Source organism: Fopius arisanus, unplaced genomic scaffold (genome assembly GCF_000806365.1).
Source record: "Fopius arisanus strain USDA-PBARC FA_bdor unplaced genomic scaffold, ASM80636v1 scaffold00103, whole genome shotgun sequence".
NCBI classification, from domain to species: Eukaryota; Metazoa; Arthropoda; class Insecta; order Hymenoptera; family Braconidae; genus Fopius; species Fopius arisanus.
Window position 1 is genome coordinate 342,862 of NW_011887842.1, and position 25,240 is coordinate 368,101.

Sequence of the window (25,240 nt, forward strand, 5' to 3'; positions counted from 1 at the left end):
TTTTTTTTACTCATCCCTCTCTCATCCTTTCCCTTTTTTTTACTCATCCCTCTCTTGTTCTTTCCCTTGACGTCATGCATTTACATTTTTTTTATCGACGTTCTTTAATCTTATGAGAATGAATACGTTACAGCGCATTGTCACAAAAATCAGCATTTCAGGGAAAAAATCTGGGAATTTTCACGAAATCGAATCATTTTTCGATTTGGTCCAGTCATTTAATTTTTTTTGATGAGGGAAAAATTTTCTTTATAATTAAGACGACCTATTTTTTAAGAATATTGAAAAATAAAAAAAAGTAAGAAAACAACAGTATAATTAAAACAAAAAATTATATTCTCAAAAATTCCTAGAAAATTATAAAAAAAATTTCCGAAACAAATTAAAAAAAAAAAATATTCAAAACATTTCCCAAAAACAAAATCACTTTGCTTCCAATTTTTTTTTGTTTCAAAAGAAAAATATTCCGAAAAGTTTTCGAGAAATGTTTTAAAAATTTCGAAAAAATATTTCGATTAAAATTTTTTTTTACCCGCGAAAGTAAAACGATAAACATAAAAGTGAAGATATGTAGACTCGCCACAATGGCTGATGTCTCTTTCACGTTGAGATGAAGTTGGTTCTCATCTTGACGTCTTGTTCGTGGCATTTCTCCCCATGGTATTTTAAAATTTTTTTCTATGAGACAATTTTAGTGGTTTTATTGTAGAAAAACCGCGGGTTCTCGCGGTAGATATTCTCGATGGCGTTGATATTTCTCACGGGGCCCCCGTTGTTTCGCGTTTAGCGCGGTTGTTTGAGCCACTGTGGCTGGATCGGCCCTTGTGTGCGGCTTGTGAATCCAGTGGGCCTTGTGGGGCCCTGATGGTGCTGGGTGAAGATATTCCAATAAGAAAGTAAACCGCACTTATCCCGGGACCTCTACTGCGCCCATTCGAGTTATTAATGACGCTCCCTACGAGAGCCAGTGGTAAAAGGGACTAAACCGACCAGACGCCGGTACTACGGTAGCTCAAGGGGTTACCTACAACATCCGGTTGCTTATTTTCTGTGAAAGTTGTTATATCCTCGTGATAAATGTTGCCAGAATGGCCTTTCATTGCCCTCTTTCAGAGGCATTCCTCGCAAATCACCATCCGAGCTCATTTCAATTAATTATCCTATAGGATCCTTTTCAAATTCTAAAGGTACTCATAAAGTTATGCAATTCCTCCCATAAGACCTCTCAACAATCAGTAATATTATACGATTCAACAATTATTTTTATTATTTTATTTCAGGGGTCAGGGGTGAATCGAATTTTAAAACGAAATTTAAAACGAAATTTAAAGAGTAAGTCTTTAACAGTTGAGTAAATTCAAAGTAAATTCTATTTTTTCCTGGGGATAGATAATTTTCTTTTTGTAGTGTGTCCCAAGATAAACCGATAAGGAAAAATAAATAAATAAAAACCCAACAAAAACCATCGACTCATCCTCATGAATCGGAAAATTGAGAATTACTAAAATATTCAAGGAGTTAATGGATTCGTCAATGAAAAATTCAGGAGAAATATTTTTTCACTTCATCATTGTTAAAAAAGTCTAATTATTTTGTAGTTGAAATTCCAAGTATAACCTGCATCATGCAACGATTTTTCCTCATGATGGGGAAAAAAAGAAAAATTAAAACCCCAACAAATGAAATATAGCAAAAAACATTCCACTTCCCTCCATCCTGATGACGATAGAATGACGAGGGCTTGTGCACTGAAAGTACGCGTTATAATCGGCCTCAACTCATCTCATTTTCTTTATTCCTCGTTGGTATGAGTTCGTATGATCGTTGAGGATTGAAAGGATAGGCCCTGGACGTCCTTGATGGTCCCCCCGTGGGTCCTAGGGTGCAACACAAGAGTACAAGAGTACTATCCCTCCTCAAGTACCATTGGGATATAATTATGCCGAGCGTCCTGATTTCTGCCTGCCTCTTCGTCTCCCTTTTATCCCTTTGCTCCTTCCTCTCCCTCAATTTTTATCACAATTTCTCCTTTTTTTTTTTCGTTCCTTTGATTTTTTTTTTTATTCTTTGAAAATCCTCTTGTTCATTGCTCTTTTTTTCACAGCGTTCATCTCGCTCTGAGTGATGTGTCCTCTTTTCATTCTCTCTTCGTTTCTCTTGATGGGGCACTCGACTCGGCCCTAGAGAGTGAGTGTACATCTTCTTCTTCATGGTCGTCTAACCTTCCTCATTAAGCTTTTTGCTCGAGGTTAATTCGAGATACGGCAACGTACTTACGCGTTAATCGAACCGAGACAGGGTCAGGGGAATTCTAACAACACAGATGTGCCAATAGATTATTCGATAATTTTTTTCGGTTTATGCCATCTTTCGAATTTATTGAAGTTTCACTCACAATTGGTCACTGCAAATATGTGCAGGTGTGTACTTGGGTCTGGTGTAATAATTAATTGTTATCTGATTATAAACTATTCTATGCACGGAATGTTATCTGAATTTATTTTTTAATTAATTTTAGTGAAGGACTCAACGAACCTGGGTATAAAAAAAATTGTAATCGGTATATTTTTTCCAAATTTTCAAAAAATTTTGGGAAAACTTTTCAGATTTTTCTTTTTTTGAAACAAAATAATTGTATTTTTGGGAAATCTTTTGAAAAAAATTTCAAAAATTTGTTTCGTAAATTTTTTAAAATCATTTTCTAGAAATTTTCGCGGATATAATTTAATAATTTAAATAATTTAAAAAGCCCCTGAATTTATATACGGGTTTAAATTCAATTCAAATTCAAATCGTTCCCTAAATTTATTATTTAACTTGAATTATTTAAAAAATTTGGGTTTTCATGGTAAATAATCACTGATCACTCCCTGAATTTCCAGACTCATTACGAAAATTCATTATTACAATAAAATTAATTGATTAGACAATTTTTAGATGCAATTTTGAAAGCAGATGTGAATTTTTTGCTTCGGTATTCTTTCAATGCAAAACCCATTATAATGTCAAAGAGTGAGAAGAACGGGACAGAGGCGAGCAGATAATCCGACAACGGGCATCAAACGTCCCCTCATTCTCCATCCATACACGTTTTACCCTATTTTTCATTGATCCTACCATTCTTCAATAGCGAATGCATTGAACTTGAGGAATGAAGCCCCGTTCAATTACTTGCAACACGATACACCGAGCACGCACACCGCTATTTATTGTGCTCTGCGCCATTTTTTTTTCTCAATCTCGGATTTTCTCATTTTTCGCTCTGAATTCTAGACTAAAAAAATTATTTTCTCCCATCATTCATTCATTTTTAACAATTATTCTTCATTCAACAATTTAAATTTCTCCAATCACCCAAGGAAATTCACGAGTTGACAATTTTCCCACGAATTTTTATGATTTTTTATTATTTTTAGGGAATAATGCAAATGAAAAATTGAGAGTTTCAGTCTTCAGGTTTATTTCTAGTCGAGTGAAATCGAATCGAATTTTCGATAGATTGAAAATACAGGTGAACTCATAAATTCATCAGTAAAAAAATTCCACTCAAATCCATTATTATAACTTTTTAAAAAAATTTTCCAACTTGAATATAATTTGATCCAATTCCATTTTCCATCGACGATTGTTAATGAATCCACAGCAATTGAAAAAAACTGTCAGTGAAAAAAAAATAATAGAAAATTCCACGGAAACTTATCGGAAAGTTTACGAAATAATGTCTAGTTGAAATTGAAACTTGAATTTCCCCAATCTAAAAAAGCAAGTCTCCTCCGTAATAATGCACCCCTGAAAAGGGCAAACCCTTGAGAAGTCCCTCCCCATCCCCCGGAATAATCGACAATGTACTTCTTTGTCGGCGGCTGTCACTTTCCAAGTTAATTATAAGCCGAACAAAACCCCTGCATTAGCGATAATTGCCTTCTAGCTTAAGAGAGTCCCCAGAGAAGTGACAATGCACTCGGTGTTTGCCCATCCCCTTCCACTTTATCTTCATTCAAATAAACAAATATAAATAAAAAAAAAAGAAAGCCACCAGCAAGCCACTAGAAAAAAAAAAAAAAAAGATAAACCAGATGAATAAAATTGTTTGACTCAGTGCCGCTACTGTACTCCATATGGCAATATGTCGGACGCGATAAAAGGCGAATCGATGGGGGATTGAAAAAAAAAATAAATAAATAAATAAAAAAATAAATTGAAAGGAACAATTTCTCGACACAATCTGCAGAGTAGATTCGTACCGTAAAGATCAGACACCGTGAGTTCCTGGGTCGTTATTCAGCTCTACACTTTGCCCCGGTGTTATCTCCAATAATGTTTCATTTTTTTTTTCTATTATTATTATTTTTTTTTTTTTTTGCAAGGCCTCAGGCAGTCAGGTGTCAGAAGTGGAATTTACTTCTCTCTCTTTTCTCATCTGTCTCTCACACTCTACCGGTGTTTCTCTCTATTTCTTTGAGGTGATGTTCTGGTTTGCGGAGGGGAAATAGAGAATAGTTATAGGACGAGAGAGTGAGGAAAGCAGCCCACCGTGCGAGAGTTTTGCCGACTACTAAAACCCATCAAGTATAACTCATCTCCGGGTTGGGGCGGGGGAGAGATGCACCTTTCGCAATTACAACGATGTGCACTGGGGATATAAACGAGATAAAAGGAGATAGGGTGGGAGGGGGGGTGTAGAGGGGTGGTAGGGGGGGCATGATGGAACTAGGAGCGTGAAATTGAGGCAAAAATCGGGGAACAAAGGAGCCATTTTTTTTTGCAAATTCCACCGTTTTAGTTGATTTAGTTGGTGACCCCATATTTTTATTTTATTGTACGATTTTTTGGGGATTTTTGCATGTACAAAATGGTTTTTTTGTGTTCTAGCTTTTATGCTTTCGTTTTTGAAAAGGCGCGGGATAATTCACTGAAATCGGTGATGACCTCAGATGGAAATCATGGGAAATTGTGGAAAGCGATGGGAAATTATTTGAATCATTTGAAGATTTTGAAGATTTAGCATTTCAAGATTTTGAAAAGACATTGACATTTTCCGAGAATCTCTCAAGATGGTCTAGGAAGAAAAAAATGCCTTCAGGAAGTGGAAATATTGTTACCCCGACACACTCAATTTTTCAGATATAATACGTAATTTTATTAAAATAATTTTCTTCAATTATTCCTCTAAAAAAAAATGGCAAACTTCTTTCTGTCAATAGACCATAAATTAGGAGTGGTAGGCGTGCGTCGATGCCTAGGTGTCATAAATTTAAATATTTCTCCTAGGATATTACTGGGAAAATATATTTTTTGTCAATGTGATGGCTGAGTGATGAAAAAAAGGGTGAAGGGAGATAGGTAAAAGAAGAAAAATAGTTGAAGACAGGTGTGTGTTGTTAGCGGAGTGGAGAGAACGAGGAGTTACGGCCCTGTTGACAATCCCCTCGGAAACGCATAATTGCTTCATACCCCTGACTTGTTGGATAGGTTGGGCTGTGTTGTTAGTCCGTTGTTAGGTTCTTCCCTTTCGCACCTCATTGGCAATAGTTTTACCCCTTTCCTTTCTGCCAAGTGCGCACACACGTTCGCTTGGGTAAAGCGTAATTGGATTTTATCATCCGGCGATCGGTTTGTCGTTTTTCAATGACGTTTTATACGGTATACCGTCACCAATGCGTATATACATGAGAATTAAACATGTTGGTGTATATAAGAAGCCACATGGGGGCAAGCCGCAAAACGTCCTTGGTTGGAACAGCAAAGTTGTCCGGTGGAAGGTCGTATATACTGATTTCTCAGACGTATGTGCAAACTACTGTTGCGACTTGTGTCCTTTGAGAATTTCACAGTCGATACGCGATGTACAGGAGGACAGCTTCGGTACTCGTGTTGAATTGATTCAGGAGATTGTTAACCATATACAATACTCTTGGAAAATCACACCGACTAAATAAATCACACGTTTTACACCCTTTCTGCTAAAATTCAACTTTTATCTTTCATTTTTTTTTGGCGAAAAAAAAACCGTCGTTTCCGGTAGAAAGGGGAGGGTGGGCGTAATAAATAATATTTTTTCCAAATTTTCAAAAAATTTCGGGAAAACTTTTCAGAATTTTTTTTATGAACCAAAAAATCGGAAAATAAAACAATTTCATTTTTGGAAAGAGTTTTGAAAAAATTTTCAAAAATTTGAATAGGACAATTTTTTTTATAATTTAGATGGCGTATTTTTTAAAAATATTCAAAAAACAAAAAAGTGAGAAGACAATAGTATAACTAAAAGAAAAAATAATATTCGCAAAAATTTCTAGAAAATTATAAAAAAAAATTTCCGAAACAAATTTTTGACAACCAAAAGTTTTCAAAATTTGGAAAAAATATTTCGATTACAATTTTTTTTTTAACCGGGAATGAATAGTAATGACAGCAATTGATGGATGTTGCGATAATGATATTTTGGTGAATAAATTCGGGATAAAGTGAAGGGCTCTGATTCCTCCTGGTGAATGTCTCTAGAAGCTGAGGTAATTGCGAGGTTTGGGAATCAGCAAGTGTCTGGATATGCTAATTCATGGATTTCATCATGAGAAATTGGCTCCGTACATTTCTCACGACTGAGTGCACGAAAGGATCAGTCGATCTGATGATTTCAAACGGAATTCTACTTTCCTGAAGGAGCAGGTTGCTCTCTAAATTGTGGATCATGCCTGGGATTATACAAATTTTCCACAAATTATCGAAACGAGCTAACGAGGCAATTAGCGACGGGACACTTTATTAGACATTAGAGTGCGCCGATTATGCCGTTTCACAACATAAATTCGATTTCTTAAATTTCTTTCGAGAGAACGAATCGTGAGCCCCACGATTTTACCGGAAAAATTTTCTCGCTTTTTACTGTGAATTTACGATTTTGTCATTAAAAAAAAATATAATTATTCCTCAATCATGATTTTTCCCCTTTCATTTCCTGATTCAGTTTATATTTTTCCATATTCTGTCGTTCAGGTACGGAGAAAAACAATTATTTCTGCCAATTAAATTTGTTCGAAGGAAGAATTTCCGATGGGAATTTACGCATAAGTTGTACGCATTCGGTTGTCTCGAGTATATTTTAATGACTGAAATTATTAGCTTCCTATTTCAATTAATAGTCATTAGTTTTTCAATTTATGATTGGCACTTATATACTGAAAGTTTATTTAATTTAACCAAGTAGATTACTTAGTAATATCAATTTATTAATGTATAATTACTATTTAAAGACCGAGTGAGCATACGAAGTCAATTCAAAGTAATAAATCCGAAATAAAAATAGGATTTCTCTGCTAAGAAACCGAGAGATCAGTCTCTGAATTTCTGAAATGATTTTCTGAAGAATTTAAGAGATTTCGTCGTTATGTTCAATGGCACTGGGATGCTGTCTTCAGTCAAACGTTTGAACCCCTCAACCCAAAATGCTCGTTCCACCAATAAAACCCGACGCACAACTCCTCAGAGAAGCCAAAAGGTAATCATGATGAGAAGATGATGAAGCAGAAAAAAGAACTCCAAAAAAAATGGTTAAAAAATTGAAAAAAAAAAGATGGAGAAGAGAAAATTGTGTGAGAAATCCAATCCGCTTGCATGGCGTTATTACTGTGATAATTTACAACATCTCGAGGGGGGTCCACCCCCGGCCCTTTGATGCGGCGTATGACCGTTTATGTGCGGTGTAAACCTCCAGGATCATGGGAAAAGTGTTGGTATCATTAAGAAAATGCGCAAAGTGTAACCAAGAGCACTTGAGTAATGGGACGACACATAAATGCTGATAGAACGAGCTAACTGCTATAACCACTTTGTTACCCGAGTTTTATCATCATCAGGGGTGTCAGTACATCGATTGTTGATGTTTTACTCATCCATAAAAAGGGTTACTCCATTTTTTGTCCCCCAGAAATTCAACAACGCCCTGTTACTTGAGACTTTATTCCATAAACCTACGTTTAGGCATTAAAATGTTTAGTACGGAATTATAGGATTAATTACTTGTAAGTAATTGATGATTGGAGAATAATTGACAGATTATTTCATTCGAGTTCAGTTCGAACTTGATAGGAATTAAGAAGTTCATTTAAAAAAGTCGATAAGTTCGTCGCCATTGACTCTTCCTGAATCAAGTCGAGGAATCGATTTGAATAAAATCAAATTTGATACACATCGATTCAATTCGAATCAGTTTTCATCTGTACAAATCATAATTGACTGTCTGATTAAATTCAAATCTCGAATAATCAATTTGAAAAATTGATCTGTATCGACCTGAAGACCTTAAAAAATCGGTATGACTCAGACAAATAAATCGGTTTAACAGTTCAATCCAATATTGTATCTAAACTTGATTTAGGACCTCCTTACACTCGAAGACTTGAATGAAGTTGAAAAATCCGATTGAATGAATTTAAATCGATTAAAAAAAATCGATGTGAATCATGCCTTGCCTCTTCAAGTCAGACTTGACTCATGCTCTCGATTCCACACGAAATCACTTGATTCCCAACAAGATCGCGTCCAACTTGACTCATACTTATTCCCCAAGGTCGTCACGGATGACTTTCTTCGGGGACGACGCAGATAGATCCGATATAAAAATAAAATTCAATTAAACGAATAATTTTTATCACCATTATCATTTTTTGTTCGTCTTCAAGTTGTTGACAATCGAGTAATAAATTTTTTTTCCTCTTGGATTTTAATTTAATCCGATGACTAACAAAGTTTTGTCATCAGTAAATAATAAAATGGTGGATGCAAAGGGCAAGCCGACTGATGCTCAGCGCAAGTATAAACCATATGCCTTCGGTATTAAACAAGGAGGGGGAGATGATATCAGTGAGAGGGGGTTGCATAATCTCGCGAACGTGAATCGCTCGGACACAGTCAGGCGTGTCAAGCATCTGCCCATGAGAGAAAGAGAGAGAGAGATAAAGACAGCCCATTGGGTGGATAAGGGGTGGTAGGGGGATGGTGGGAGGTTGAGGGGGAATCAAACAACATTCGAGGCCGTGAATAGTTTCGCTCGAATGCACCGACATTTTTTACTTCACGAGGTCATTCATTTCAGGTACAAGTGCCAAAGAACCAATGGATTAAATCCTGAGTTTTGGTTAAAAAAATAGGGGAATAAATCGGAGGGCAAATTGTAGAAGAATATTCATCCAATGAATTTTTTTGAAAATTTGGAAAAAATATTTCGATTACAATTTTTTTTTATCGAGGAACTCCTAGTTTATTTATAATTTTCATTAGGACCCCGGAAAAATTAATTCTTCATGGACATTCATCTTAGATCAGACATCCTAACACCAAGTATAACGTATACTTGATCAAAATATTTTTTCCCTGCGAAAATATAATAGAGATTGATTGGATTTCCAGATGTAGTGAATTCTGGATATTTCTGGAATAATTTAATAATTCGTTAATGCCCCTAATTAATCCGGGAGAATTGGTGGAAAGGAGGCAAGTGCATTGACGCGAATGGGGAATTGATGTCCACTGAAAAACAATCGATTGTCCACTGGCAATTGGAATTCATGGAAAAAACAACGACAACCTCAACAACCTCTTGAATGGGAAAATAGGGTAAGGTCATCACGATTCCCATAATGTAAACCCGTGACCCCTGGACCACTGGTGTTCTGCCCTTGGTTTTAATGCTGGTATCAAGCATCCCAATATGGCAACATGGTGTCCCACTTGCATCGAGTATTAAATCCTTGGATGGTTATCCCTATAAGGCAATAGGTACCTTGTCTTTTGTCATCCCACGTGGCCTTTCCACTGATCAAGTTGAAATCATTGCCAAGCATTCGTATTCTTTTTTTTGTTTTAATTCTTTCAATATGTTCTCTAATTCTCCGCGTCCAATAAAATTCCACAAAATATTTATTAATTATCTATTAATAAATATTATATATTTAATATTTATTTATTTATATGGAATTTTTCATTGATGAATCAATTCATTTTTTTTATGTGTAATCTCCAATTTTTAGGACCACGTGCCAACGAAAAATTTGGGAAATGTGGAAAATTTAATTCCATTCGATGTAGAATTTTCACGAGAAGCATGAAAATTAAATATTTCCATGAAAAATTAATGAATCCCACCAATTTGTTCGGCTCAACAAAGATATTCAATAACTCCGTAAAAAATGAAAGATAAACTGAAACATAAAACTAAAACTTGCCTCTTCATTTTTCCGATAATTCCTTCGACTGGACGAATAATTTTTTTGACAAATCCTGAGTAATTGTTTTTTTTTTTCCAAAAGGTATGGGAGTGCCGCACCGGATGAAAATAAACGGGGAAAAGTAAAAAGAAAAAAAAAAAAACCGGCGGATGGAATGAAGAGCAAAAGAACGATGAAGAGAGTTACAAGCAAAATGGAGAAGAGATACTCTCCATCGGTATCGAGATTGTTTATTATAGGTGTGCCAACAAGAGTGAGACAGATGATAAAGGGGAGGAGGGAGTGATCCCAAGTACCAGAGAGAGACGGATAAAAAGCATTTAGATGGACGGTTGGCGATTTTGTACTGTGCCTAGTATCCTTAAGAGAGGTAGGATAGAAAATTTTCTTTTAAATCCCTCTTCACCCTCTCGATGTGTACACGCAGTCCCTTATCTGTGGGCACCGGGTGCTCCTTCGATATCTCTCAACTGGTATAAAACCAATACCATCGAACATGTATCAAACCGTCTACATGTGTGTCAGAGGGGGGGGAAGTCAAACGAGATTAGCTGTTCAGTATAAAATTCCATCTTACCCTTCTTCGTCTTCTTTTATTCCTCTCTTTACCGAGGGGACGATGAAAAGGTGGAGTTTTAAGTGCACCCTGACGTTTTAAGTGCCGATGAAATTGTATAGCCGATAATAAAAGTTGCACTGAGGAATCAACCGGGAACAGTTCGAGATGAATTAGCGGCTAGAGTATTTATTCTCGAAAAACTGTTACACTTGTCGATTATTACCATCGGTCTTGCAGGGAGCTACTTAAATTTACAAATATATCTAAAATAATGTTTCATTTTTTAAATACATAAAAAGGGAAACTATAGAGATATATTGTATCGTTTCAAGATGTGCGATTATCGATCAGTCGATTTTTTTTTTCTTCGATCATCATTCTGAAATCGAGATAATGATGTTGGATTATCTGATGAGTTTTGTTCTGCTATTGAATCACCGATGGAATTTTATTAAAAAAATTAGTTTCTCAGAAAAAAAAAAGATTTCCAATATATTTATTTTTCACATATTTTTAACGTGAAAAACAGGTGAAATTGTCGAATAAAATTTATAAAATGTGATTTTAAATTAAAACGGTTCTGGAAATACCGAATGACGATAAAAATTCCGAATTTCATTAAACTTTCAAGAAAAATAAATTCAAAAATACATTCAGCATAATAATGTATCATCACGCTAATATCCACGAAATAAATGAATAAATTAATTAATATTTGATATGTGCTATAACGATGAAAATCATGATTGAAAATTGCATAATTTAATGAGTTTAAAATTTAAATTAGCCTCCTAGGATGACTGGAGACTAATGAGGAATTAGTATGACGGATTTTCAAGATATCGATATTTATCGATTTTCAGTAGCTTTTTTTAGGATAGATATTCGATAAAATTTTCGTAATTGTCAGGGCAGTTACTAAATCTTGTGGGGGGCATCTTGTGTTAATTTTATTAGAAACTTTTTGTTGAGCGAGAATGAAGTATTTAATGAAATTCATTAATTCCCTGAGAATTAATTGATAGGAATATTGTCATGGTTTGGTTGGCGGTGGTATTATCGAAACCGAGGTGTGGTATCGTGTGATATTACGCGGATATAATGATACAAGTGGAATTGAGACTGGAACTTGGGTTTTATCTTGGCGTATTTGAAGAGAAGTTGCGATATTAGTGCAGTGGTTGTGGGGAGTGAGAGTCAGACAGGTTCAGCGGCCCGAATCGAGACCGTTGTTGAATTTTTTTTAACACTCTCGATTTTAAAACTGGAATTTATCACGTAATAGGAATGGAGGAGAGGGAGTTTATTCAAATCACGGGATTTATGAGCTATGCGTATTCAGATGGAAAATTCCGAGTTATGGCTTCCATTTCACAATAGAATTTCTAAATGTTCCATCCTGAATTATTATTTTTTAACGCAAATCCCGCGGGCGAGAATTCAATTGCTAAAAAAAATTCAGTATTTTTGTAAAGTTAAGTGAGAATTTAGAGAGAGAAAGAGTTTCCCGTTATTTCGAAAAATATTCTCTGGAAAGACCTATTCTCCTCCTTCCCGGGTAATAAAAAATTGTAATCGGAATATTTTTTCCAAATTTCCAAAAAATTTCTGGAAAACTTTTCAGAAAATTTTTTTTTAAACCAAAAAAATTGAGAACAAGACAATCGTATTTTTGGAAATGTTTAGAATTTTTTTTTAAATAATTTCATTCTTTTTAATAAATCTTAAAAAAAAATTGTGAAAAGTTTTCCGAAAATTTTTTGAAAATTGAGAAAAAATATTTAGATTACAATTTTTTTTACACGGATTGATAGTAAATAGAAATTGATAGTAAATTCCCCATGGCAAGTAGCTTTATTGAATGTGATTGTTTGCGATGGATATAATTGCATCTGGGTTATGCTGAAAAGGCGTCGCACAAAGTGAAACAAAATGGGCGTGCTGAGCAAATTTATAAGGTCGACGGCATATACAGTTTAATTAAACGCCCGCGTATGTATAAAAGGTATATAATACCATGCCAAGGTTGCATCGCCTTCGGGTATTTCGCTAAACACGCCCGATTGATTTACTACAATGGTAATGTTGGTGTTTTATACGTACAGTGGTGCCTGTGCAAATTCACTTTTGCTACCTTATATTCAACACGAGTGTATTAACTCACATGAGGCAAGTACAAAGTTGGTGAGTTTTATGGCAAGTTCATGGGGAAGAGTACATTCAATTTATCAAGCTCTTCGGCATCATTAAGGCATCATTTCAACCCCGCACACCAGCAAACATTTTAATTAAAAACGTCATCAGTAAAACGAAGCAAATATATATTCACACTTACACTCTGTTCCATAATGAGATCATTAAATGCCGAAATCATAAAGTTTGACAGCCGGAAGTGCGAGTTTGAAAAAGAATCATCCAAATTTCTCAGAGTTTTATAAATTTCGAATAATTGAGGGGAATTAATTCACCATAATAATTAATTTATTGTATTTTCAATGATGTAGGTGTTGAAAAATTGTATAAGACCATATGAAAGAGCTCTCGGTACGTTTTACTGAGTCTCCCCTCGTTATCTCAAAATTCTCGTGTTCCCAAGCTCGACTGCTCATTAATTCCGGTGTTAACTGATTAAATATTCTGTTAATTAAACGATTCTCATGTTAATTCACGACTTCATCTGTCCATGGGGGAGATCATTACAACATTTGAAATCGCTTGTCATAGGATTTCCTCTTTGGTGCATTGTGAGGTCTTACGGTAGTCCATATATGGCGCATCCAAGAGCCGGTGCAAAATGTTTACCAGTGACTTGCCACCACCATCTTTATCTCGGTCACGGCGACTACGTGAAAGTAAGAGCAACAAACGAGATACCGAGACACATATAATATCGTAAAAGGTATTGTGCCGTGAATTCTCGGGACAATTTCTGGGTGGAGGTTTTTCGTCTTTCCAACTCCACTCCTATTAAATTAAACCTCAAACTCCCAGTTTAACAATTCACCTATTTTTATAATAACATACGTACTATTCAAACTTTTCCCTTAATTATCCGTGTCAAATTTTTCTCATGGTGCAATTTCACTGAAATTCAACAACACTTAAAAGGAAATTCTCTACTTATGGGAGTATTTATGTCTATTCTATTATATGGTGGGAAGTAAATATATTTGTGGAAGAAATTTCTAATGAAAAAGACTTGACGGGTTTAGCAACAAGAAAGTTATTTGAAATTATTCGAGAATTTTTCATTGAGGAAATCAGCAAACTCTTAAATTATTTAATCATTTCAATAATTTCGACAGATTTTTAATTTATTGAAAATTCAATTGTATTTGATGAGCGTCCTTGACTTTTTGAGATAAATGAAAAATTCAGAGACAGATTTCAATGGAAATTTAAGTCAAACTCATATAATTAAAAATTGTATATAAAATAATATGTTTAATTATTTTTCACAGCTGATTTTCAAAGAGTTATACTTTCCCCAACAATGAATAAAAAACTGAAAAAATGGTGACCTTCGGATCATTTTTATTCATATCAGAATTTTTTTTAATGAATAAATTATCAGATTTATTCATAAACTTTTCCTCCAGCAATTCCAAGTAAAAAACTCCAGCAATTCCAGTAAAAACAACACTCTAATTAGTAAAATAAACTCACGTGAATTTCGGAGAAATGATTTTAAGGGAAACAAACTTATTTCAGGGAAACAAATAATTAAGAGATTATATGACAGAGTAAAAAGTCGTTGGGAACGTTTGTTCACCATTTCGTTAGAAATATTCTTCAATCCTTGAGGTTTTTATTTAAACTTGAGCCTTCGTCATATCCCCTGGCATTGTTATTTATCTGTAAATCTCGGGATGACCCGTGAGTCAACGAGTAAATGTGGTCATTTGCCTCCAGATTTGCCTAGTCGAGATTAGAATTCCGTGTGAGTCCCCTGTTTTGCATAATATTTCAATATTCCGTCCCTCTTCCCAAGGTAAAAACCAATTCCAAGTCTGCAGTGATATAATAAATAAATAAAAATTCCAATAAAAATAAAAATTTCCCTAAAAATTTTCCAATAATCCAAAAAATTCCAAAAAATTTCCAAACCAATAATTAATGCCGCCATTAGCAAAAATCCACTGGTAATTAATTTCTCCGGTAATTACCTCCCCAACGCAATGACTGTACTGTGAAGAATCATTAATAATTGATCGATCGGATGATAAAAAAGTGTTGGAATTCTCATACAACAAGATGAAACTGCAGAAAAGTCAAATAAATAAACTATACAAGTGAAAAAAAAAAAATCACTCGAGTATTTAATTGAAAAGCGTTAATCTTATTTCAATCAACCGCGAATAAATAATGATGGAGTTAAAATCAATAGACGAATCGTGGATTCAACGATAGGAAATATTTAAAGAATTTTAATTGCAAAATGAAAACAACTCGGAGTGAGTGCACGACGAGGGCAGAAATATATTCACGATTTACAAGTGCATTAATTATCACCTATCACTTCTCTCACCTTCATTCGAGTGGATTTGAATAAACCGCTTGATGAGAATGACTTCTGAAAGTAACATGTGACTCGATAAAAAATATTGGGTAAAATTGATGAATAAATAAGAATTGATACAAAACATCAACTACTGCTATTTAAAACAGCCGGTAATCTTAAATGCTTTTAACGTGGGATATGTAATGCTGGTATTGGCACCCTCTAGGCAATACACCGGTCATACACGCCTATCACAAACAGTATCACGTTATTGCCCCGGGAATGTAGGTATTGGCTTGAGTTCGGTTATCCCACAGGTGAAGGTATTGAAAGTCAAGCGATTCCGTTTTACTTTATCGACCATTTATTTCACCATTCTGCATTAATTCATCCATTATTTATTTATCCATTAAAAATCTTTTGCCAATTATTTGTTTTTATGCATTTTCCACTATTGATTATTCTCGTTGACTCTTTAAAAATTATGATGAATAAAGAATTCAGGAATCGTTACGTGATTTTTATTTAGGTTTACGCAATTTTTTTCTTTCTTTCCTCTCGGGTCATATCACGGAGATAAGGGTAGTATTAATTCATTCAGACAACGGTAATGAAACCTCAGGGGGAAATTATAAATTTAATCCTGACTCGTCAACATGTCAAGCACGAATTATCCCACCACAATGAGTTTTCCCGGGCTCGTGTCTGAGTAATTGCTGGGCAATTAGTAATTAGAATGATGGGTTGAAGAAGTGGCAGAACTGTCATACGTGATTTAAAGCGCAATGTGTAAATTACAATGTGCTGGGTATTAAAAATACCCAAGAGTCCCCCGGGTAAAAAAAAATTGTAATCGGAATATTTTTTCCAAATTTTCAAAAAATTTCTAGAAAACTTTTCAGAAATTTTTTTTTTGAAATAAAAACAAAGATCGGTCAACAATCGTATTTTTGGGAAATGTTTTGAAATTTTTTTATAATTTTCTAGAAATTTTTGTGAATATAATTTTTTTTTCAATTAGACGGTTATTTTTTTACTTTTAAAATTTTTCAATATTTTCAAAAAATACGCCATCTAAATTATAAAAGGAATTTTCCAATTTAAATTTTTGAAAAATATTTCAAAACCTTTCCCAAAAATAAAATAATTTTCATAAAAAAAATCTGTAAAAGTCTTCCAGAAATTTTTTGAAAATTTGGAAAAAATATTCCCATTACATTTTTTTTTCCCGGGCCATCTCGGAGGTAAACAAGATCCCTTCCCCTCCCGTCAATTCACACGATCGTTAATGGTTGATGATGAGAGAAGGGCAAAATGCAGAGGACACCTGTGTTGTTGCCCGAGGCGCCACAAACAACGGGCCCACTTTTCCAAGTGGGTCTGATTCCCCCTCTCCCATACGTGTACCCAATCCACCACCAAACCCGTTGGCGATAGCACTTGCACGCACCCATCACATACACAACTTCCAGACACAAGTCTTCATATGCTTCACTGACTTGGGTACCGACTATTGCACTTTCCATTTCGTTCCAGCCATTCCAACGTTGAGAGTTTTACCGCTGTTCAGTGTTACGCTCGTCGAAATTTCGCCGGAAGCACAGGGATTAAGGACGTATGAAAGTCTTGAGGAATTTCGAAGGAATATTTCATTCAAGTCAATTTTACCATAACCATTACTGCACTTTTCATTTCCCAGACGATTTTCGGACTTGTCGCCCATAAAATCGTTTTATCTTGGGGACAAACTCATTGGATTGAATCATTGGCAATCAAGGTAAAGACCAAGCTGGACTCAAGTCCTAGAATGTTCAACGAATACTTTATCTCAGTTGATCCAAGTCATTTAATGATACCGATCCCACTTTCTATTTCGCTCCCGATTTTCGACATCCTGTGTATCATAAAGTGATTTTATTTTTCCAAACTTCGTGGGCTGATATGTTGACTTGAATCAAGTCAGAGTCAACTTCTTCAGAGTCAATCAAGTCCTTGAATGCAGTGATTAATGATCCAAGTCCTGTCTCTTCGGAATAGCTGAGAGGACTTGATTAATTTCGATTTTTCCTCTTGGCTTAATTATTGACGTAATTCAAATTTATACAATTACTTTAACTCGGAGTATTGACTCTGAGTGTCTGAAGGACCTGATCCGAGCGAACCCGAAATTTCTATTTCGCTTTCAGAACAGGTTCCCCAATTTCTTAATAACTATTAGACTCCACTGGTTTCCTTTGTTCAGATCCAACACCTGCAGATAATCATTTCGAAATCATCTAGCTGCGGATGTAGTTATGGCCAGTGATTTGATGAATGTTTTGATCATACTTATTCAAGAAATTAATACTTAGCACTAAATCCCCTCACCGTTCCACAAACAAGTTCTATTATTTATTTATTTATCATTCAGGAGTCTTTAGAAGAATAATAATATTTTGAGATATTTTATTTAGATAAGATATCGCAACTGATAGGCTAATGTACTTTAAATTCCGAGTTAGATATGGTGTATTGCCAGCTGTGGAGGGATTCTTGAAACATTTCTAAAATCTCGCAAACATTCGAGTATCCTCGAGGCATAATCTTAAAATCCGGTGTTCTTTCGTCGTGATCACTCTCTCGAGCACACGGTATTTCCTTTGTGTAAATCCATTTGAAGCCTCTGCAGGTGGTCATTTCGCAACCCCACCAAGTTTGTATGTATCAACAATAGCTTCATTTACGATGATTCATGGTATCCCGTAATCGATCCTCTTCTCTAACATTCCCACACCCCGAAAACTTCTGGAAAAATTACGCGACAACTCACGTAATCGGGAGATGAACTTCCCATGTCGCGAAATTTCGCGAAATCATAAAGTCATCGGAATTTTTAATTATATGAATCTGAATCTAATTGAAAAAATCAGGTTTTTGTGGTAAATCATAATTAATTTTTTGATTAAAGCTTAAATTTTCGTGGCCATTTTGAAAATTCAAGGTCAAATGCAATTAAATTTTCAATAAATTGATGTTTGAAGTCAAGAAAAATGACTGCTTGATTTTTCAGTGGGAATTGGAACTTAAAATTGAAAATCATGAGAATACATTAAAAATTAATTTGTGAATAAAGAATTCTACAGAAATTTCCCATTTTTTTTGTCATCACTTAAAAAATGCGAGTTTTTCTACTTGAAATTTAGACTGTAATTTTCCAATAGTGAACTCATACGCTGAGTATCGCAAATTTTCAAAGTCGCTCTCAGAAATTTTCCTCTATCGGCATATTTTTACCCGACTCGTCCCGTAGTTTTTGTACGGACTGCCCCCTCAGAAAATTACTACTGGAATTTCAAGTGAAAAAACGTAAAACTCTGCACAACCCTAAATTTACATGGAATTTATCACAATTTATTTTCCTAAAAAATCTGGTATTTTCACAAAAATAAGACATAACTCTACTAGATTCTCAATATCAATCAAACCGAAAATCCCAAAGTACTGATGCTTCATTAAATAGTAATTAATAAGCATGCAGTAATTAGGCATGCGCATCGTGAAGATAAAAACCGAAATAGAATAGAATTTTTAATTTATTTAATTTTCGACGGATTCATTCACTCGCTAATTTGTTCTCCCACAAGTTCTCGTGACACCTGGACACCCACTGTCGAAATGTTGCAATTATTTGGGTCCTTATCCCACAGAAAAACTTGTTATCCAAGCAACCGATATATGGAATGTGATATTACGCAACTTCACCACTCAAATCCACCTTCACGTTTCTCCAGTTCTCTTGTTCCCATCACCGTATGCGTTACCATGTGTTACAACCCATGATACATTGAACAACCACCTACAGTCCATATACATTACTCGAGATGTATCTTAATGATGATCAACAAATTTTCCCCCCGACTCCATCATCGGTGCATCAAACTAAACCCCAAGGAATAACCTATCATCATTTTCAGCCTAAATTTTTCCTCATTTCCTCATTTTAACACATCAATTGAACTAGTATTTTAAATCTCCACCAATCATATCCCAAAAATGAATTTTCAACAGCGAAAAAATTTGATAATTTTTCGAGTGGTGTGCAACCATGAGAAATGAAAAATGAAAAATAAAAAATGAAAAATAAAAAATAAAAAATGAAAAATGAAAAATAAAAAATGAAAAATAAAAAATCTTTAAGTGAGTATGAAGAAATCGAAATGCGTTGGATTAATGTATTAAATATGTGTAATATCACACTGAAGGATTTTAATGATTATTTATGGATGTGGGGCATAAATGGTGGGCAGACTCGTTATATGGTAGGACGCAAGAAGATGGTGTTAATTGTGGACCCATTTCGAAAGTCAACCCCAGTTGTCCTCGTTCTCTCCCGTAATTCCCATTTACCCCCCTCAGCTCAGATTCCCCCTCGCGATATTCGTCATGTTACAGATGTCGTCATCAACACGGATTACCATAGACGAATGGACCGGTGCGTCTTCCATGAAAGGCGACAGTGAAAATTTCATTCTTGAAGAATTCAATTGCAAAACTCGTCGGGTAATCATATATGGAGAGAACTTGCTCACCGCAGTGTGTTCCAGAAAAACGGGTTTTCCCCTAAACTGCCAAAATTGACGAGAGATAAAAATAAAGTATCAGGTGCGCGTCGAGATGTCGTAATTCACTTAATTCGTAACTCAAGAACAACTTTCGCAACTTATTTTTCTTGCTTTTATTATCCTTTCAACGGTGAAGTAGAATTACACTTGTATCGCTGAGTTAGTTGCATTGGGAGTCGAGTTGTTTTTTTATTATTTTTATTCTTTTTTGCATATCTATTCCGCTAATTTTTCAATGTTTGCCGAGTGCAAACACGCCCAAGCATCGAGGTCGACTATTAAATTATTGTAGAACTCCTATTTATCCTCCTGAATGAAACTGGCACACAAATGCCATTGGTGTGAACTTTCAGAACGAAAGGATTGGGATTTTGTTGTAAGTTTTGTGTATGTGTGTAGGTCATAATGTAATGGGTACCGGATTATTGTTGAGTTAGGTGTGGACGGTTTTAAAAGCGCATACCTTTTATCTTAGGATAAATCAAAAACCTGCTTCCCATTCGGCAATGGAAATTTATGTGAGACTGGACTATTCTAGTTCCGATTCACCCCCTGATCATTTTCACGGAATACCATTGGATTATGACATCTCCAGTCTCCAATAAAATCGCACTGTTGAAAAATTTTGTTATTTGATTTACAACGCTGAATCACAGAAAGTGTAATCAGCGTGTTTTCTATTTTTACTGAAACTTCAGGAATCCTCTTATTTAAAAACCAATAGAAAACCTGATTTTCAAATTCAATTAGACTCTCAAAATTCTGAAAGATCGGTAACACTTTAGCTCTATGGTTGTAAAAACGAGTGGAATTTTAAGGTGAATTCTTCATAAATTCAACAACATTTAAAAAAAAAAAACGCTAGATTTTTCGCATTGAATTTTTTCATAAGTGCCCTCGCGTTTCCCACTGCATCAAACCGAAATGACCGTACAAAATACTCCGGTAAATTTTCCCAGATTGTTTATCCCCCCAATTTGCCTCTACCCAGCAGTGCCTGACACTTGATTATCCCCCTAGACCACAGAGCGCTGATAATTCACCCGTACGAAGTTGGTGATCGAGAATAAAAAAAAAAACCAATAAAACACAAATAGAAAAGAGTGGTGAGATCATCTAGGAAGCTAGACCGACTTTCCTCTCAATCTCCCGTCAACTTATCCCCTTTAGGCAAATTCGCACGGGAGAAGCTCTCAGCGTGGGCGCCACAGCTCTCACGGAGGTGTGCAGAATACACCCCGAGGCGTTTAAATCCAAGTTTAACCAGTGCCTCGCCCAGACAAAACCACAGAGACAAAACCAGAATGACGATAGCTCAACCCAAGAGAGGGGCGCTGTGTTTACAGTTACCGGAATGACGTAATCGGCAAAATTATACCACAGAAGGCACTTCAGTGGGACACGGTAAAGGACAAGCTACCGAAAAGTGGTATTCAAATGAGAATCTCGTCAAGAGTGAGTATCTTGACCCGAATAATTACGCTAAGCAATTTCCGAAAGCATAAGAAAGTGATAAAACTATCCCCATGAACTCGATATTTCCTCCAGAAAAGTTGAAGCATTATTCACTTACCTGTTCAATATCGTAGTCAAGATCCCTGGCACTTTTAGCACTCCTGAGCCTGTCCCCCCGATACTCCTTGTACCTCTGAGTGACCTCATCATCAGTGAGAGCACCAGTGCCACCACTGCTGCTGCCATCTGCATCCCCAGGACGTCTCTTCATCTTGTTCTTCTCTTCTTTATCCTTCTTCTCCTTCTTCCCGAACAACTGTCTGACTTTGCTCATGGTCCCACTTTTCTTGGTTACCTTCTTCTCAAACTTCTTGTCGTTGAGCCCGGACGGAGGCTTGGATGTGACTTTACTGGTGTACTTGTCGTACCTGCGCTTCTCCAACGGCGTCAGGTTCATATTTCGATCGGTGTGTTTGCGCTCGTGTTTGATGAACTGAAGAGTGACAAAGCCCTCATCCTCAGACTCAAGGGGCTCTCGTCGATCGGCTTCCTGGGAGTCCCTGCGGTAATCGTTCTCAATCCCAGAATCAGCAAGCCGATCCTTCCTGTCGGGATCGGTCAGCCCCGTTTCTCTGTGCCTCGACTCGTGTCTCTCCCTCCTGACCTTGCTCTCGTGAAATACACGGGGCGTCATCTCCGGGCTCTCGTCAAAGGTCTCCAACCTACTCTGATGGAGCCTCGTTTTTCCACCCCTTGGACTCTCCCTCGCTGATTCGGAATCATCCAAGTAATCTAGCCGATTCCTCGATCCTCGAAGCGGCACAGATCGCTCCTCTGGGATCTTTCGGTGCTCCTTTCTAACGCTTCTCGACGTCTCCTCCGTCCGATAACGAACCTCTCGACGATGCACTGATTCCCTCCCACCGGTTGCGTCCGAATCGTATCTGCTGGAGTTGTAACCGCGCTCCGAGTCATTCCGCACACGAGACGGTGGTGAGCCATCATAACTTCCATTGTATCTCTTTCTTATCTGGCTAGTTCTACGATTCTCCTTATCGTAGTAGCCATTTGTCTCCAAGTGGCTGTTAGTCATCTGGGATATGTCAGTATCATAATCATCATTGAGTCTACCATCTCGGATGTCGTTGCGATAAGCTTGCCGGCCATTCGCTCGACGAAAGTCCCGAGTATTCACATAGTCACTGTCCAGGCGTAGGTTCTCGTGGGATCTCGTCATGTATCCGGATCTCGGTAGGCTCTTCTCAACGACCTCATCCAGCCGTTGACTGGATTTGCTGATACCCCGAATCGTCTCCAAGTTCTTTCGCATCTTGGGAACGTACAGGTCGCGCCGCCTGGAGACATTACGTGGTTCGCGGTCCAGGAAATCCTCACTCTTGGAGAACTCCCGATTCTCGATAAATCTATTAACGGTAACCGGTGCTTTGACGTAGGATACCTTGTTGCCGAGGGTCTCAAACCGCTCCTCCGGGCTCGTTCGACTCTTGTCACTCATGAAGGGTTTGAACTCCCCCTCGTTATAGTCGTCGTGCAACTTCGTCTCGATTATGTACTTGTCTCCATGCTTGTCTGTCCTTGTTTCGACCTTGTAACCGTTTCCCCGGACTGGCGATGGCTCCGCGTAATTCGGTGGGATCTTGTTGGTGATCTTCTTCTCAAATCCAAAGACCTTACCATTGTCCTCCCTCAACTCTTTCTCGAAGATGTATTTCTCCCCATTACTGTTGGTCCTCGTCTCCGAGATGTACGTCTCCGAATACCGTTTCGGTGATGAGACTCGATCTGGAGTGACCGGAGAAGGGACAATCGGCTTGTCTATGATCTCGTGCTCGGTTTTCCTGAAGATACCATTGCCCTTCCCCGAGAAGGGATCCTCGTTCAACAGCCTGGATTTCATCCTGGATTCCAAAAGGTCCCTCCGAGCACTCAATTCGCTGGTCTTACTCGTGATACCTCCAAGGTTTCGATTGGTATCCTCCTGAACGAATATCTTGGAAGTGTACCTGTCAGGCTTGTCATAACGACTGTCAAACCCGTTGATCTCGCCATTCCTACGTGTCTCGTAGAAAGGATTATAGGGTACCCCTCGGTAATCCTTTTCCGCCGGGCTGTTTTCCCTGGACGAGTCCTTCCGATCCAACCCAAGTCCCTCATCACTGTCCGAGTGACTTCTCTGTGGTCTCTTCTTATCGGAAATGGTAATGCTTCCCGAGGGCTGGGTCACATCATCGTTGGGTCTTGTGTATGAAAAGGGTCGATTATTATTATGGCCAAAGCCCGGTCCAGGTGCAACCATGGTGCTGGTCAAACGTGGTGGAGGTGAGCGATCATTAGACAGTCTGTGTATCATTTTGCGTATTGTTGATCCTGTATCACGACTATCGTATCTGCTACTGTGAGGCATATCCCGAGCCTCGTCAACCTCGTCCCTCTCGACTTCAGTTTGAATGTGGACAATATGCTCGCGTGGCTTGAGTTGACCAGTAAAATCAAAAGGCTTGTCAACCTGAGGTGACGCTTCAATTATCGGTGACAACTGCTTCTTGATTCTGGTCGATGGAGTTGGTGATGATGTATCACCAGTCTCGTTATCACTTCCACTTCGCTTACGTCTTATCTTCTCACGATCAGACGTACCAGCGTCACTCACACTTCTCTTAACAGTTCCATTGTGCTTGCGCTCCAACTTGGGTGTAAACAACTTAGCCAGTGGGCTCTTGTGCTTCTGCGCACTAGCATCGCTCACACTCCTGTCCAACTTCTTCTTGCGCTTTGTTGTTGGTGATTCACCGGTAATCTCACTTGCACGATTATCGTTGGGGGATGAATCGATGCGCTTCTTGGTACCACGTCTTGCTGGTAATGTATTGAATTTACTTGGCTGTCGTCTATTGTCACGTGCTACACAGTTCAGACTCTCAGCTTGTTGAAGAACAAGAGCAGCCTCATGGGCGAGGTCCTCTTTGCTTCTGGTGCCGATGCTCTCTTTGTGGACGGGTGTCGGCATCAACCTGCCTTCACCATCTCCAGCTAGGGCTGATGTCACCCTCGGTGCTCCACGTCCTGAAAGCAATTTATCATTGTTAGCCGTTGCGCAATTATCGATATCTCATCGATCCTTTTGAGCATTAATTTATGCAGTTGATTCGATTAGAAAATAATTTTCCTTTCTTTTTCCGTACGGAAAACGGTAGCAGCAGGTAGCTTACAGCAATTAGCACTGATAGCAGGTCTTGTTGAATTTATAATGACGTTATTTTTCCACCGCAATAACCGTGCACTTATTCACAAATGAAATGCCTCGGAAGGGGATAGGGAATGTGGGGAAAGCGTGACCTTTCGCGCGAGACAAGAAATGGATAGTAACCGGCCGGTTTTTGACCTCGATCGATAAATCCGCTCTCGGACTGTTCTCAATGGGATATTTCTGACGTATTAAATAGCTGCGGAAGGGCTTTTCCATGATTGATCAATTGAGAGGGTGGAAAATTACTAATGAAAGCCAAGAATAATTAGTCGACGAGTGAATCCCAGGAATTGACAGATTTATAGTAGCTAGGCGGGGCGGAACGGGCCCAGACAGCATCTGGGGTCATCATCACGACCTGCCGAGAGATGAGGACGATTGAATACATGCGTGGTGCTAATCTCTCTTCCCGTTCCCGAGGAAAAATGTGGCTAGATGATTATGGAGGGAGGAATGGAATTTCACGGGGGTAAAAATAATCGACAACTAATTATTCACGCAGAAGAAAAAATCTCACTGTAAAAATCACATAATCCTAATTATAATTATAATTATAATGATCATATGGCAATTCAATTTTCTATTCTATAATACATTATTATAAATATACAATAAAAATAAATCTCATGTAAA

General features: G+C 37.2%; 1 protein-coding gene across 2 annotated transcripts in view; it reads right to left on the reverse strand.

Moving 5' to 3' along the window:
• The window catches only part of blo (bloated), a 42,748-nt gene that overhangs the window by 9,074 nt on the left and 8,434 nt on the right, over window positions 1-25,240 (reverse strand). For both annotated transcript variants that reach the window (XM_011312541.1, XM_011312540.1), the window contains exon 3: window positions 21,458-24,423. In XM_011312541.1, the coding sequence (XP_011310843.1) occupies window positions 21,458-24,423 (2,966 nt within the window). The remainder of the gene's footprint in view (window positions 1-21,457; window positions 24,424-25,240) is intronic.